Source organism: Eptesicus fuscus, chromosome 15 (assembly GCF_027574615.1).
Source record: "Eptesicus fuscus isolate TK198812 chromosome 15, DD_ASM_mEF_20220401, whole genome shotgun sequence".
NCBI classification, from domain to species: Eukaryota; Metazoa; Chordata; class Mammalia; order Chiroptera; family Vespertilionidae; genus Eptesicus; species Eptesicus fuscus.
The window spans coordinates 75,400,961-75,414,774 of NC_072487.1; the positions used below are offsets into that span (position 1 = coordinate 75,400,961).

The following is a 13,814-nucleotide window of genomic DNA, read 5'->3' on the forward strand; positions in this document are numbered from 1 at the left end:
CTGGTTTCTGAGGAAGGAAACCTCCCACAGATCTTCGGGGCTGTGCTGAGAGCTTGTTTTCCAAACAGCAGGCCCCTCCCCGGATCCCCAGGGTTAGACAGAGGCAGGAGTGGAGCGCCGTATGGCCCCTTTATAAGGATGGAAAATGGAGGCCCAGAGAGATGAGGTCACCTGACCAAGGTCACACGGCCAGGGAGCGGCCGTGGGGAACACAGGCCAGCCTGGGGCCTGATGTGAGTGCTTGCTGCCCGGCGGCCACAGCAACTTTCTCCCCACCCCAGTTCCCCCGCAGATCGCTGGCCCCCGCGAGCCCCCCACACAGGTCTCCGTGGTCCAGGACGAGGAGGCCACTCTGGAATGCCACGTCACGGGGAAACCCCCACCCAGGGTGACGTGGGAGCGGGACGGCCAGCCGGTGGGAGCCGAACCTGGCCTGCGGCTGCAGAACCAGGGGCAGAGCCTGCACGTGGAGCGGGCACAGGCTGCCCACGCGGGACGCTACAGCTGTGTGGCCGAGAACGTGGCTGGGAGGGCCGAGAGGAGGTTTGCGCTCTCCGTGCTGGGTGAGGACCGGGGCCTGCCGGGGGAGGGCGGGAAGGGGGCCCAGACTGGAGAAGGCAAGGCCAGTTCCATCTCCGGGCACAGCCCTCGGTCTGTGCCCGGGGGTCACGCTCATTCTCCCAAGAGGCAGGCCTCTGGTGAGATCTATGGGGAAGCCTTCAGCACTGCTCCCAAATCAGGACTGGCTTCAAATAGCCCTAATCTCCCCCCTCCCCTCTACACACACACATTTCCCTCCCTTACTGTCTACCCCCCTACTCTGTTCTGGGCACTGTGGAAATCAGCAACTCTCTTCTGCATGGCTGACATGTGATAGGGGAATTCAGGGGCCCGAACTCTGTCGTGGGAAGTCAGGGCAGCCTCCTGTAGGAGGTGGCCTTTCAGCTGAAATGTAAAAGCAGAATGGGAGCTAACCAGGTGCCAGGGTGAGGGGGGAAATGGGCCGAGCAGAGGGAACAGACCCCACAGAGGCCTGGAGGGGTAGCTAGAACAGCCTTGTGGTTTCAATCTTTCATTGAGCTCCTACTGGATGCCTCGGGGCAGAAGCGAAGAGTGGTGAGAGAGAAGATGGGAGAGATGGGCAGTGTGGCTGGGACCCCACTCACCCGCTCACCCCAGCCTGATAGAGCGGGCTTCCTTTGCGAGTGGATGCTCTAGACACCACAGAGCGCCACGTGGCTCTGACGTGTGGATCTGGGGGGCGCACCTGTGTTCACCTTTGCTCTCAGCGTTTGCCCAGCATCTCAGCACGTGTTCTTGTTGAATCCTCCTGGCATCCCTCCCGGGGGTTGGAGAAACTGAGGCCCAAGGTGTCTGCCTGACACCAAAGCCCAGCCCGTGGTCGCCACTCACCCCTTTCAGTGGGAGCAGCTCTTGAAGTCAGTCCTGATTTGGAAGTGACCTTGTCACTTCGGCTCTTCAGCCCCTCCTGAGTGGGGGTGGGGCTCCTGGGGGAGGGCCGTGCTGGGGGTCGAGGAAGGCGCGCACAGCCCCGTCTGCGTCCTGAATGAGGCCGTTTCTCTGTGTCCAGTGCCCCCAGAGCTCATCGGAGGCTCAGACCCGCTGACCAACGTCACGGCCGCCTTGCACAGCCCCCTGACGCTGCTCTGTGAAGCCACAGGCATCCCGCCCCCCGGGGTCCGCTGGTTCCGCGGGGAGGAGCCCATCAGCCCCAGGGAGGACACCTACCTCTTGGCCGGTAAGGTGCCCACCAGGGGAGTGTCCGGTGATCGGGCCTGGCCCTCCGCTTCTGCCTCTGCTCAGCACATGCCCGTGACTTCTGACCCTGAGCGGCCAGCCTGGGTGGGATAAACATTTTGGCGGTTGGTCCCCCAAGAGGGCATCCCAAAACACGGGTCAGGCGACGTGCTCCAGGAAACATGTTAGATTTGAATACATGTAGAAAGGCTTCCTGCTCTGCTCCCCTCCTAGAGACTCACAGGGACCATTTGTAGTCAAGGTTCTGATAAGTCCTGCAGCAAAAATTCTCATGGCGCTTCTAGAACGTCTCACAGAGCAGTGCAGGTGGGCGAATGGACATAGGGTCTAAGCACCTTCGCCTCTGAATAGTCGTCCTCCTCACAGAGTTGGTTTGTGATCGTTCTTGCTGACATACAAACGGGGAAACTGAGGCCCCGGAGGCAGTATCCCATCCAAAGCTTGTAAGGACTTCAGGGCCCCCTGAAGCCCACCCTCAGTGACCCGCAGGGATGCTCCGGTTGCTCCAAAGCTGGGGTGGCAGTAGGCTTCCCCTTGGGCACCTCCTCTGAGCACTCGGTGGGGCTGCCAGATGCATTGCGATGAGGTGGACTCAGGGACTGCATCAGGGCCCAGCAGGAAGGAGAGCGGTGATCCATTAGCGATGTCTGCCCTGGGCGTAGGAGCAGCTGTGATCACATGTCCCGTGCATGTGCCTCCCCTGGGCTGGTCTTGGGAGAAGGTGGCCTTTTCCAGGGTCCATCAGCGTAGCAGGGCGGTCTGACCTGGGCCAGGCCCATGGCTGTCCCTTTCGCCGTGGCCGGTCTCCAGAAGTGGGGGTAGCCAGGTGACAGATCCTTCTTCTTAAACGGGGCCTTAGGCTTACCCTGAGCATGTCTAATGTCCAGGGGGCTCCACCCATCTGTTCACCCTCCTGGGCCTCAGTTTTCCCACCTGAGGAATGGGACACTGGGGTAGGCAGACACATCTGATTGAGACGCCTGGCACGCTCCTCTTCCTGGTGCTCAGCCTGGGCTCGGCTCGGGACAGGAGGCTGCTCAGAGCCACACTCGGAGCCCACTCTCCTCCCTCCCCAGGGGGCTGGATGCTGAAGGTGACCCGGGCCCAGGAGCGAGACAGAGGCCTCTACTCGTGCCTGGCAAGCAACGAGGCTGGGGAGGTGCGGAGGAACTTCAGCGTGGAGGTCCTGGGTATGTCACAGCCCCGTGTTCGTCACCCACGAGTCCTTTTCCTCCGGCTGGGGAGCTTACGGGGGGCGAGTCCAGGACCAAGAGCTCTTGCTGTAGTAGGAGGTCCGCTCAGGAAGGAGGGAGAGGCCAAGGCTCGTTTCCTCATGAGCAGTCCCTACTCTGAGGCCATCATGGAACTTTCTAGAAGCAGCAGGGACTAATCCAGCGTGGAAAGGAGAAAGTATTTCTAACACCACCTTGCCCTGATCAGGGCCTTCTCCCAGGGCACTGGTACTCCCTCGGCCCTGTGGAAGCAGGCACAAGGGGATGGGGAAACCAAGGCACAAGAGCCTGAAGAGAGATGCTGTGGGCTTCCCTGCTCAGTGGTTCAGCCCGAGTGAGCCAGCCCCGGTCAGTGACCGGCTGTCTCCCTGCTCTCCCAGTTCCTCCCAGTATCGAGAACGAGGACCTGGAGGAGGTGGTCAAGGTCCCTGAGGGACAGACAGCCAACCTGACGTGCAATGCCACAGGTAAGGCCACACGGCCACATGGCGGGCTGGGGAAAGGTGAGAAGGCAGCTGTGAAAAGGGGGGATCTGGGGATCTTGCCTGCCTATCCCGGCCCTCTGCTCCGCATCCCAGCACTGACCGCACTGATCCATGGTGGCCTGTGACACCTGTGTACCCCAGCTGGACTCTGAGCTCCTTGAGGACCCCAGGTCTACCTTGTCACCGTGGTTCCCTCAGTGCCTTAGTTATGCTTATGAACTGGGATGGATGGAAGGAAAGAAGGAAGGAAGGAAGGAAGGAAGGAAGGAAGGAAGGAAGGAAGGAAGGAAGGAAGAAAGGATGGAAGGATGGAAGGAAGGAAGGAAGGAAGGAAGGAAGGAAGGAAGGAAGGAAGGAAGGAAGGGTGGGTGGATGGGTGGATGGATGGATGGATGGATAGGTGGGTGGGTGGGTGGATGGATGGATGGATGGATGGATGGATGGATGGGGAGGTGGATAGGTGGACAAATTGGTGGATGGATAGGTGTATGTATGCATGTAGGTATATATGTATGTTTAGATGGATGAATGGGTGGGTGGATGGTTGGGTGGATGGAAGGAATATCTTGTCTTTCTTCTGTCTGTACCCGCCATCTCTGTCCACTCCTCAGTTAGGAAAAGGCCCTGGTCCGTGGTGGCTGCTTCTGTGTCTTGCCCTGCTGCATGGGCCTCTGGACTGAGATGGAAAACCATGCCCCGCCCCCGCCCGGCCCCCTTCCTGGAGTGACCTCTGCTCAACCTGGTCCAATCCTGCTGAACTGTCTTACCTGCCTCTCTCCTCCCCACACAGGCCACCCACAGCCCAGAGTCACGTGGTTCAAAGACGGCCGGCCCCTGGCTGGTGGAGACACCCAGCAAATCTCTCCAGACGGAGCCCTTCTGCAGGTCCTCCAGGCCAACCTGTCCAGCGCCGGCCACTACTCCTGCATTGCAGCCAACGCCGCGGGGGAGAGGACCAAGCATGTGCAGCTGAGCGTCCTGGGTGAGCTGGGCATCTCCTGGCCACTCCCCGTGCTGGCAGGAGGCAGGACCAAGGTGACCTGGCAGGCAACTTCCCCAAAGCTCTCCATGTTCAACAACAAACAGCAGCGGCTCTAGAGGTTGAACCCTTATAGGCCAGGCAGATGCACAGGCCATCCTGGTGGAATCTTCACAGCAACCCCAGGAGGTGGGCGGCGCACCTATCCCCATGTCACTGATGGAGCTCTGTGGCTTAGAGAGAGGACAGGGCTCCCTCCAAGCCGTCCGCTCCCGTCTTCCATCCTTCATCCATTCATCCACCCACCCATCCATCCATCCACTCACCCACCCACCTATCCACCTATCCATCCATCCATCCATCCATCCATCCATCCATCCATCCATCCATCTATCCATCCATCCCAGTTCATAAGCATAACTAAGGCACTGAGGGAACCACGGTGACAAGGTAGACCTGGGGTCCTCAAGGAGCTCAGAGCCCAGCTGGGGTACACAGGTGTCCCGTCTTCATCGTCCGCTCCCGAGGGGGATGCAGCACCGTTTTGTTGGGCTGGAAAAATGGGGATTCGAAAATGAGAGGGGCACGGGCTGGTCTCGGAAAATCCATTTCTAAAAGTGCTGGTGGCCAATTGGATGGTCCCTGCAGGGCCCGGAAGAGGACATTTTAGGGTCAGTGACAGCAGAGAGCGTCTACTCAGCAGGGAACATCACCCCACCTCCCCACCCCCCGCCCCTCCACTCTGGGAGTGGCACAGATTGGAAACACAAACAGAACTGAGGAGACTCTGGTTAAATTACTAGATACCCTGGATGCTAAGAGGCTGTTGGGGAAATTGAGACAGAAATTGTCCAGCTTCCCCCGTGGGATTGCTCAGTGGTGGAGAGCTGGGGCTCTGGGTCACCCAGGCCTGAATTGAAGTCTGGCCGCACCGGCCTGGGCTCCGCTGAGCCTCCGTTTCCCACGTGTGCAATGCAACTAGCACAGCACGGCGGCTGAGGCTTTCCTGGGTCCTCGCGCCCAGGATCGGGCTCTCTGTTCACGAGCACCCCCCTGGCCTCCCATCACAGTGGCTCCCTCCATCCTGGGGGTGACCGAGGACAGTGCAGACGAGGAGGTGACCGTGACCATCAACAACCCCATTTCTCTGATCTGTGAGGCGCTGGCCTTCCCCTCCCCCACCATCACCTGGATGAAGGACGGGTCCCCATTTGAGGCCTCAAACAACATCCAGCTGCTCCCAGGTGATGCCCTCGGGCGGGGAGGAGCGAGGGGTCAGAGGACGGGGCTGGTGAACCCCAGCTCGTGCCTGAGGTGACCCTGGCCACTGCTCCGCAAGCAGGTACCCACGGGCTGCAGATCTTGAATGCCCAGAAGGAAGATGCAGGCCAGTACACCTGCGTGGTCACCAATGCGCTTGGGGAGGCCGTGAAGAACTACCACGTGGAAGTCCTCAGTGAGTTGGGACCCCGGGCGCTGGTGGGAGGCCGGAGGTGGCTCGGGAGCCCTGGGACCCTGGCGCCTGGGCCGTAGCTGACACCCCAGACGCCTTCATGGCTTGTGTGCTCTGGCAATCGCCAGGCCGCCGGGCCGGCTGGGTCATTCCCCATTTTAGGGCCCAGGACACTCGGAGCGGGGAATGGCGAGCTAGGACTTGGTCACGTGGATGCCCACACCCACTCCAGTCCTGGCTTCTTTCTGCTCTGATGCGGTCAGAGTCTCCACAACCTGAGACCTGGGGCCCCCAGAGGTCACCCCAGGAATTCCCCTACGTCCGACCTGCCCTGTCCCGTAACCATCGCTGATAAACAGTCTCGCCTTGAGGCAGGGTGGGGAACCTTTTTTTCTGCCGAGCGCCATTTGTTGGTTTTTGGTGGTGTTGGGTTTTTTCGGTGGTTGTGGGGTTTTTAAAATATATTTTTATTGATTTCAGAGAGGAAAGGAGAGGGAGAGAGATAGAAACATCAATGATGAGAGAATCATTGATTGGCTGCCTCCTGCATGCCTCCTACTGGGGATCAAGCCTGCAACCCGGGCATGTGCCCTTGACCAGAATCGAACCCAGGATCCTTCAGTCTGCAGGCTGATGCTCTATCCATTGAGCCAAACTGATTAGGGTTCCAAGGGCCATTTGGATATTTATAACATCATTTGCTTAATATAATTCACTTAATATAAATTTATGTTGCTATGAAGAAAGCTCCTAGATATTTTTTAATTTTAATAACTCTTTATTGTTGAAAGTATCACATGTCCTCTACTTCCCTCCATTGGCCCCCTGAAGCTCCTAGATTGATTGAATTTCCAGCCTGGCAGGAGGGCTCGGTCCCGGCTGCCTGTCCCCGTTCTCACCACCATCTGACACGTCTAGCCCCCAAATGGGCAGGGCCAGACCAAATGATTTCACGGCTCTTACACGGCTGGCCGGGCGTTCCCCACCCCTGCCCTAAGCAGACGGCCCCAGGAGTGGATCTGTCTCCAGGCCCCTGTTCCTCCCCTGCCCGGAGCCAGCCCCCCATTCCTGGGACCAGGGTGAGCCCCCTCCCCAGGCCGGCTCCTCAGACCCCCCTTGTGATTTGCAGTCCCCCCTTCCATCTCCAAAGACGACTCCATGGGGGAGGTCGGTGTGAAGGAAGTGAAGACCAAGGTCAACAGTACCCTGACCCTGGAGTGTGAGTGCTGGGCGGCGCCCCCGCCTGCCATCAGCTGGTACAAGGATGGACGGGTGAGCTGGGCCCCGGGGCAGCCTCAGGGTCTCTCCTCTGGGCCCCCCGGGCCCTGCTCGGAACCTTCCAGTAAAGACAGTCAGAGCACCTGGCCCCAGAGCTGGGCTGGGCCCCGCCTCGCCCTTTGCATGTTAATAGGGAACCCTACTCTTTTAAACGGGAACAGGTCCCATAAGCATTAAACTTTGTATTCACCCGTTTAATTCTCTCCGATTTTTGTCACACGGATTTGGTTTTACCAGGTTTTCAGGGTGTCATACCAATTTGATGTGTGTTTAAAACTTTGTTAGAATCTGGGTGCTTCCCCCCATTTGTGATCCCTGTTTCCCCCCTTACCTCCCCCCCAGCCCGTGACCCCCCACGAGCGGCTCCAAGTCCTGGGTGAAGGGCGGCTGCTCCAGATCCAGCCCACGCAGGTCTCAGATTCGGGGCGGTACCTGTGCGTGGCCACCAACGTGGCCGGCGAGGATGACCAGGACTTCAACGTGCTCATCCAGGGTGTGTGGGACCCGCGGGGCCTGGAGCGGGCGGGGACCGGGGGGCTGGGCAGCATGGCTGGGGGCGGAGTGTCTGCTTCCAGAATCGCTGGCAGGAGGGCTCTGTCCCGGCTGCCTGTCCCTGTCCCCTCCCCCCCCCCCCCCACCTTTTTAAAATATATATATATTTTTATTTCGGAGAGAAAGGGTGAGGAAAGAGAGATAGAAACATTAATGATGAGAGAGACTCATCCGTCAGCTGCCTCTTGCACATCCCCTACTGGGGACCAAGCCCACAACCCGGGCATGCGCCCTGACCGGGAATTGAACCATGACCTCCTGGGTCATAGGTCGACGCTCAGCCACTCCCTGCCTTTGTGATCTGGGAACATCACTGCCCCCTCGACCTTAGTTTTGCCTCTAACATGTGGGTGGTTGAGTGGGGTGGCCTTGAGGGGCCCCTCAGTTCTAAAAGCCCATGATTTTAGGCCGCTGGGCTCCAGTACACAGGCTGGCCAAAGCTCAGGCTCTGGCTTCCTCCCTTGAAAAATACCACCCTGTCAGGCGAGGTCTGGCGTCCATTAGGCATGAGCTGCGGTGGGCAGGAACCTTGTTCCAGTGCCCAGCGTAGCGATTGCTCAATAAACACTCGTTGCAAAAAAAAAAAACCCCAAAACAACAAAAAAACACTAGTTGAAGGGATGAGTGAATTTTAAAAACGCCTTGACCTATGGCTGTCATCAGCAAACTGCGGGTCGCGAGCCACATGCGGCTCTTTGGCCCCTGGAGTGTGGCTCTTCCACAAAATACCACTGCCTGGGCGAGTCTATTTTGAAGAAGTGGCGTTAGAAGAAGTTTAAGTTTAAAAAATGTGGCTCTCAAAAGAAATTTCAATCGCTGTCCTGTTGATATTTGGCTCTGCTGACTCATGAGTTTGCCGACCACGGACCTACGGGATTGGCTCAGTGCCGTGTCCCCTCCTGGGGGAGCTGGGACGGGGGAGGGGCGGGTTCTTTGAGCAGAGGTGCCGCTCCATCCCACGCTGTGTGTCGTAATGGCTTTGTCACCCCTCCCCAGTGCCCCCCATGTTCCAGAAGGTGGGTGATGCCAGTGCAACCTTCGAAATCCTGTCCCGGGAGGAGGAGGCCCGGGGTGGGGTGACGGAATACCGGGAGGTCGTGGAGAACAACCCCGCGTACCTGTACTGCGACACCAACGCGGTCCCGCCCCCGGAGCTCACCTGGTACCGGGAGGACCAGCCCCTCTCGGCCACAGACGGGGTGTCTGTCCTGCAAGGTAGGCCGGGGCTGCACGGAGAAGTCGGGGCATTTGCAGGCAGGGACGGGGGTCACACCCGCATCAGAGCTGGTCCCCTCAACTGCTGTTCTGCCAGTCCGCTGAGCGCCCCTGTGTGCTGCCTGCGGTGTGACCTCGGGCAGGGCCTGTGGCCATGCTGGCCCTGAGCCGCCTCCTGCAATCCGGCGCTGGGAGTTCCCTGGGCTTCGAGGGCTGCGATGCCCTGAAATAACCCCCCGAAGCCGGCGCCTTTCTTAGAGGGAGCGGCTGCTTTTTTTCTTTTTTTTTTTTAATTGATTTCAGAGAGGAAGAGAGAGGGAGAGATAGAAACATCGATGATGAGAAAGAATCACTGATCGGCTGCACGCCCCCTCCTGGGGATGGAGCCCACAACCCAGGCATGCGCCCTGACCGGGAATCGAACCGTGACCTCCTGGTTCATAGGTCGATGCTCAGCCCCTGAGCAGCACCAGCTGGGCAGGAGCCGCTTCTTTATTGACATTCGTGATCACCCCAGCAGGGCAAGAACCTCCCCCTGGGCTGAGGGCCGCCCCGGGGCCACACGCAGGCCCTCGTGACCTTGGCTTTCCTTTTACTGCTTTATGTATTTATTGAAGGTGATTTAGTTTTTTAAAAAACAACCCTTTTATTCAGAATAGTTTTTTTGTGGAGGACTTTGAATTAAAAGGCTCCAAACGCTGGCTTCCCTGGCGGCCGGCTGAGCCCCCTGGGGTAGAGCAGACCCGGGAGAGATTCCAGGCAGAGCCCTGTTGTGTCTCGGGGGGATTCGGTGGTCTCCCGGCTCAGGATTTGCCCCAGGCCCTGCCAGGCGAGGGCAGTGCGGGGGCTGCTGAGGGCGGGGCGAGGGCGGTGAGGTGGGGGCGGGGGCGGGGTGTGCGCTGAGCAGGGTCACCCCAGGGCTTGTACTTCGGCTCTTGCGAAAGAAGGCGGCCTCAGAGATCGGGAGAGGCAGCGCTTGCTGACAGCCGTTTGCTCCTGTCAGAACCCCGGGATTGGCCCCCTCGCCTCCTCTCGGACCTGGACACTGACCCCAGTCCTGGGTACACAGAGACCTCAGTCACATGCTGATCCCTGGCCACAGCCCCCGACCCCTCTGTCCGAGCCATAACCCTTCAACCCCACCATTGAACTCTGACCCTGGCCACTGACTCCCAATCCCGAGCACATTGATTCACCTCACACACAAAGGACCCTGACAGCGGCCCCTCCCTCCCTCCCTAATCGTGACCGCTGGCCCCTGGCTCTGCATGTAACGAGCCCCGAGTTCCAACCCTGGTCACACACCCCCGCCCCCCGCCCTCAGCCTGGGCCAGCGAGCCCCCGACTGAGAACGTGAGCACACAGTGACCCTCACTCGGCCCCTGCTAGCGACCAGCTGCAGGCCCCCAGAGATGCCAGGGTCTGGGCCTGGCAGGCCCTGGATCACAGAGGGCCTCAGATGACACCTGAGCAACATCCACCCCCACCCACCACAGCACGGAGCTGCCTCCTTGCCTCCCAAGAGCCTCTGCCCAGCTCTCTGCCCCTTCCCTCTGCCCTCATCAAGGAGCTGGGCTCAGCACTGCAGGGTGCGCTTGGGAAGCCTCAGTTTTTCCATCTGTGAGATGGGAGTGTTTACAGCACAGAGTCAGAGAGCAGGGAAGCGCGGCCAGGCCTGGCACATGGCAGCCTCCCTGACCTCTGCTTGGTGCCCTGGCCCCAAGAGCTGGGCGGGGCAGGCAGATGCTCTCCATTTCACAGATGGGGGGTTGGGGGCGTGATGTGTTCCAGGTCCCCTACGAGGAAGGAGCAAGTTTCCTTGCCTTTGCTCAGGCCTCTGTCCCCACCCCACCCCCGACCCCCCATCCCCGTCCCTGTCCCCGCAGGAGGCCGGGTCCTGCAGATCCCCCTGGTGCGCGGGGAGGATGCCGGGAGGTACTCGTGCAAGGCCTCCAACGAGGTGGGCGAGGACTGGCTGCACTACGAGCTGATGGTGCTGAGTGAGTGGCCGGCTTGGGGGTGGGAGGGGGGTGTCGTGTCTGCAGGCCCCGCAAGGCCCCCCGCCCCCAGGGGTCACGGTGGGGAGCATGGTCAGTCTGGCAGGGCTTGGAGGTTGATAATGTAGGGGTTGCGAGCCTGGGCTCTGAAACCAGACAGGACTGGGTTCAAACTCCAAATGAGCTGCCTCCTAGCTGTGTGACCTTGAGCAGTTCACAGCCCTCTCTGTGCCCCAGGTTCCTTAGCTGCACCAGGGCTCGGAGGGCTTGGTGAGCGGGGCACAAGGAGCCCCAGCCAGCGCCTGGCACCAAGCGCTGCTCTCACCTCCGTGCCTACCCCACCCCCAGGGGCCTTTCCCAGGGAGGCTGCCTGCTCCTCACCCTCCTCTCCCCCACCCAGCCCCACCTGTGATCCCGGGGGACACGGAGGAGCTGGTGGAGGAGGTGACCGTCAATGCCAGCAGCACTGTCAGCCTGCAGTGTCCAGCCCTGGGCAACCCCATGCCCACCATCTCGTGGCTCCAGAACGGGCTGCCCTTCTCCCCGAGCCCACGGCTGCAGGTCCTGGAGGACGGGCAAGTCTTGCAGGTCAGGGCGTCCCCCGACGTGGCGAAAGGCGGCAGCTGCCGAGGCTCAGTGCTGCTGGCCTGGGCCCAGGACTGCCGTTACCTGAGCCAAACGAGGTCCCTGCCCGAGAGCCTGGGGAGCTCCCGGGCTTTCATTCATCCCCCCAAGTGATGCGTGTCAACCACCACCATGTGCCTCGCAGGCAGGCAAGGCCGTGCGTAGCGCCTGGAAATCCTGCTCATGTCTGAAAAGGACACACGCCAATGTCACAGCTACAGCCAGCGTGGCCAGGGCCCTGGGCAGCACCCTTGGCCACCCAGTTTCTAACACAGCTGCCCGGGACCCCTGCAGCTCAACACAGCATAGGGCAGCCTCCTCGGGGCTGGGGGAGACCATCTCCTTTGCTATAGGGCCTCACCCAGCCCAGCCTCGCACTTCCCTCCTGAATGTCACAGCCCTAGTCGGACGTGGAGTGTGCGTGCCCATCAGTGGCGCCCCTACACACTGCTCCACGTCGACAAAGGTGGCCTTCTGCGGGGTTCCTCCTGGTGCCCGCCGTGCCTGGTATGGTGAGGGGTCCCTCCCAGTGGTTCCTGGGAAGGGGGACCACAGCCATCGGGCACCATCTCTCTGCACCACAGGTTTCCACGGCAGAGGTGGCCGACGCTGCCAGCTACATGTGTGTGGCCGAGAACCCGGCGGGCTCCGTGGAGAAGCTCTTCACACTTAGGGTGCACGGTGAGCTGAGCAGAGCAGGGGGCCCCCTCGGGCTCCCCAGCTGGGGAGGGGCTGGAGCTCGGGGCCCACTCCACCTGCTCTGGGGCAGGCACAGCACCGCGTCCCTCCCTGAGGGCACCACCTGGTGCTTCCTGGGTCCTAGGCCCCGAGGCTGCACCCAGAGGTTAGTCATCCTGGCCTGGCACCAGCCACATCCCAGTACAGAGAGCATTTGGGGGCCCCCGATCACCCAGGGCCATCCCCAGATGACTAAGCCTTTTGGAGGTGGTCAGGGAGCTGCTCTTCTGGCCTTCCAGCGCCATGATTAAGCACTGACTGTGTACCTGGCATGGGGCTGACTCCTTCCCGCAGAGCTCGGGGCTTAGCCCAACCCCACAGGTGCAGAGACAGAGAGGTCACCCAGTGGGGGGTCACCGCCCCGGAGCTGGCCCTCTTGACCTCCACATTCTTGTGACGCGTGCCGTTCAGTGGCTGTGCGCTCGGCCTCCAGAGGCGGGCAGCTGTGGCCTCGGGAACAGAGGGATGACAGCGCTGAGCACTCAAGGTCTAGGACTCAAACCTGAATTGATTCCTGGCTCTGCCACTGGCCAGCTGAGTGGCCGTGGGAAAGTGACTCTCCCTCTCTGGTCCCCACGCCCCGGGCTCCCATCTGGGGGTCGTGATGATGACCAGGGGCTGCTGCACACCGTTGCTCGGCAACGTGCCCAGCCGGAGCCGGGAGCCGCGAGGTCCTGTGCTTCGTCTGTAGCTCCCCGCTCCCCCGCCGGCGTGCATTCTCAGTGTCTTTCTTTATCCCGTGGCCCCGGGGACAGTCCCACCGCACATCACAGGCCTGGACTCCGAGCAGGTCACCGCCATCCTCAACAGCAGCGTGTCCCTCCCCTGTGACGTCCGTGCTCACCCGAGCCCCGAGGTCACGTGGTACAAGGACAGCCAGGCCCTCTCCCTGGGAGAAGACGTCTTCCTCCTGCCTGGTGGGTAAACTGAGGCTCGGGGTCCAGCTCTGTGGGGACCAGACTGGGAGTCTGGGGGGCAGCCCAGTTGCTGGTGCGAGGGGCTGACACCACCCCCCCCACCCCCCTCCACCACGGCAGGCACCCACACGCTGCAGCTGGCCCGGGCGCAGCCGGCAGACTCTGGGACGTACATGTGCGAGGCCCTCAATGCCGCCGGCCGAGACCAGAAGCTGGTGCAGCTCAGCGTGCTGGGTACGTCCTGTCTGTCCCCCACCTGCACCGTCCCCACTCCTTCAGTCAGCCCTCAGCCCACACCCCTCAGGCAGCACAGCCGGGAGAGGACCCCGGGGAGCCTGGGGTGCCGAGCCCCCCTGCAGCGACGGTGTCCGGCTGCAGACTTGGGGGGTTCAGGTCAGGGTCTGCAGACTGGATGTACTTGAGTCTGAAACTCAGCTGTGCACTTACTCGCTCAGTGACGGTGGCAAGTCATGCCCGCTCTCTGAGCCTCCACTCTCATCTGTAGGTGACAGTTGGTGTAAGGACTAACCGATGGGATGGGATGTGGGCGCTTAGCCCCGGGCCT

The 13,814-nt window shown here is 60.8% G+C and overlaps 1 protein-coding gene across 1 annotated transcript in view; it reads left to right on the top strand.

The window, feature by feature from the left end:
* The window catches only part of HMCN2 (hemicentin 2), a 137,360-nt gene that overhangs the window by 85,075 nt on the left and 38,471 nt on the right, over positions 1–13,814 (top strand). Inside the window, 15 exon segments of the mRNA XM_054727277.1 lie at positions 282–563; positions 1,592–1,759; positions 2,856–2,969; positions 3,392–3,478; positions 4,287–4,478; positions 5,546–5,719; positions 5,818–5,931; positions 7,058–7,200; positions 7,549–7,699; positions 8,755–8,973; positions 10,860–10,973; positions 11,371–11,558; positions 12,179–12,275; positions 13,088–13,249; positions 13,370–13,483. Of these exon segments, the coding sequence (XP_054583252.1) occupies positions 282–563; positions 1,592–1,759; positions 2,856–2,969; positions 3,392–3,478; positions 4,287–4,478; positions 5,546–5,719; positions 5,818–5,931; positions 7,058–7,200; positions 7,549–7,699; positions 8,755–8,973; positions 10,860–10,973; positions 11,371–11,558; positions 12,179–12,275; positions 13,088–13,249; positions 13,370–13,483 (2,319 nt within the window).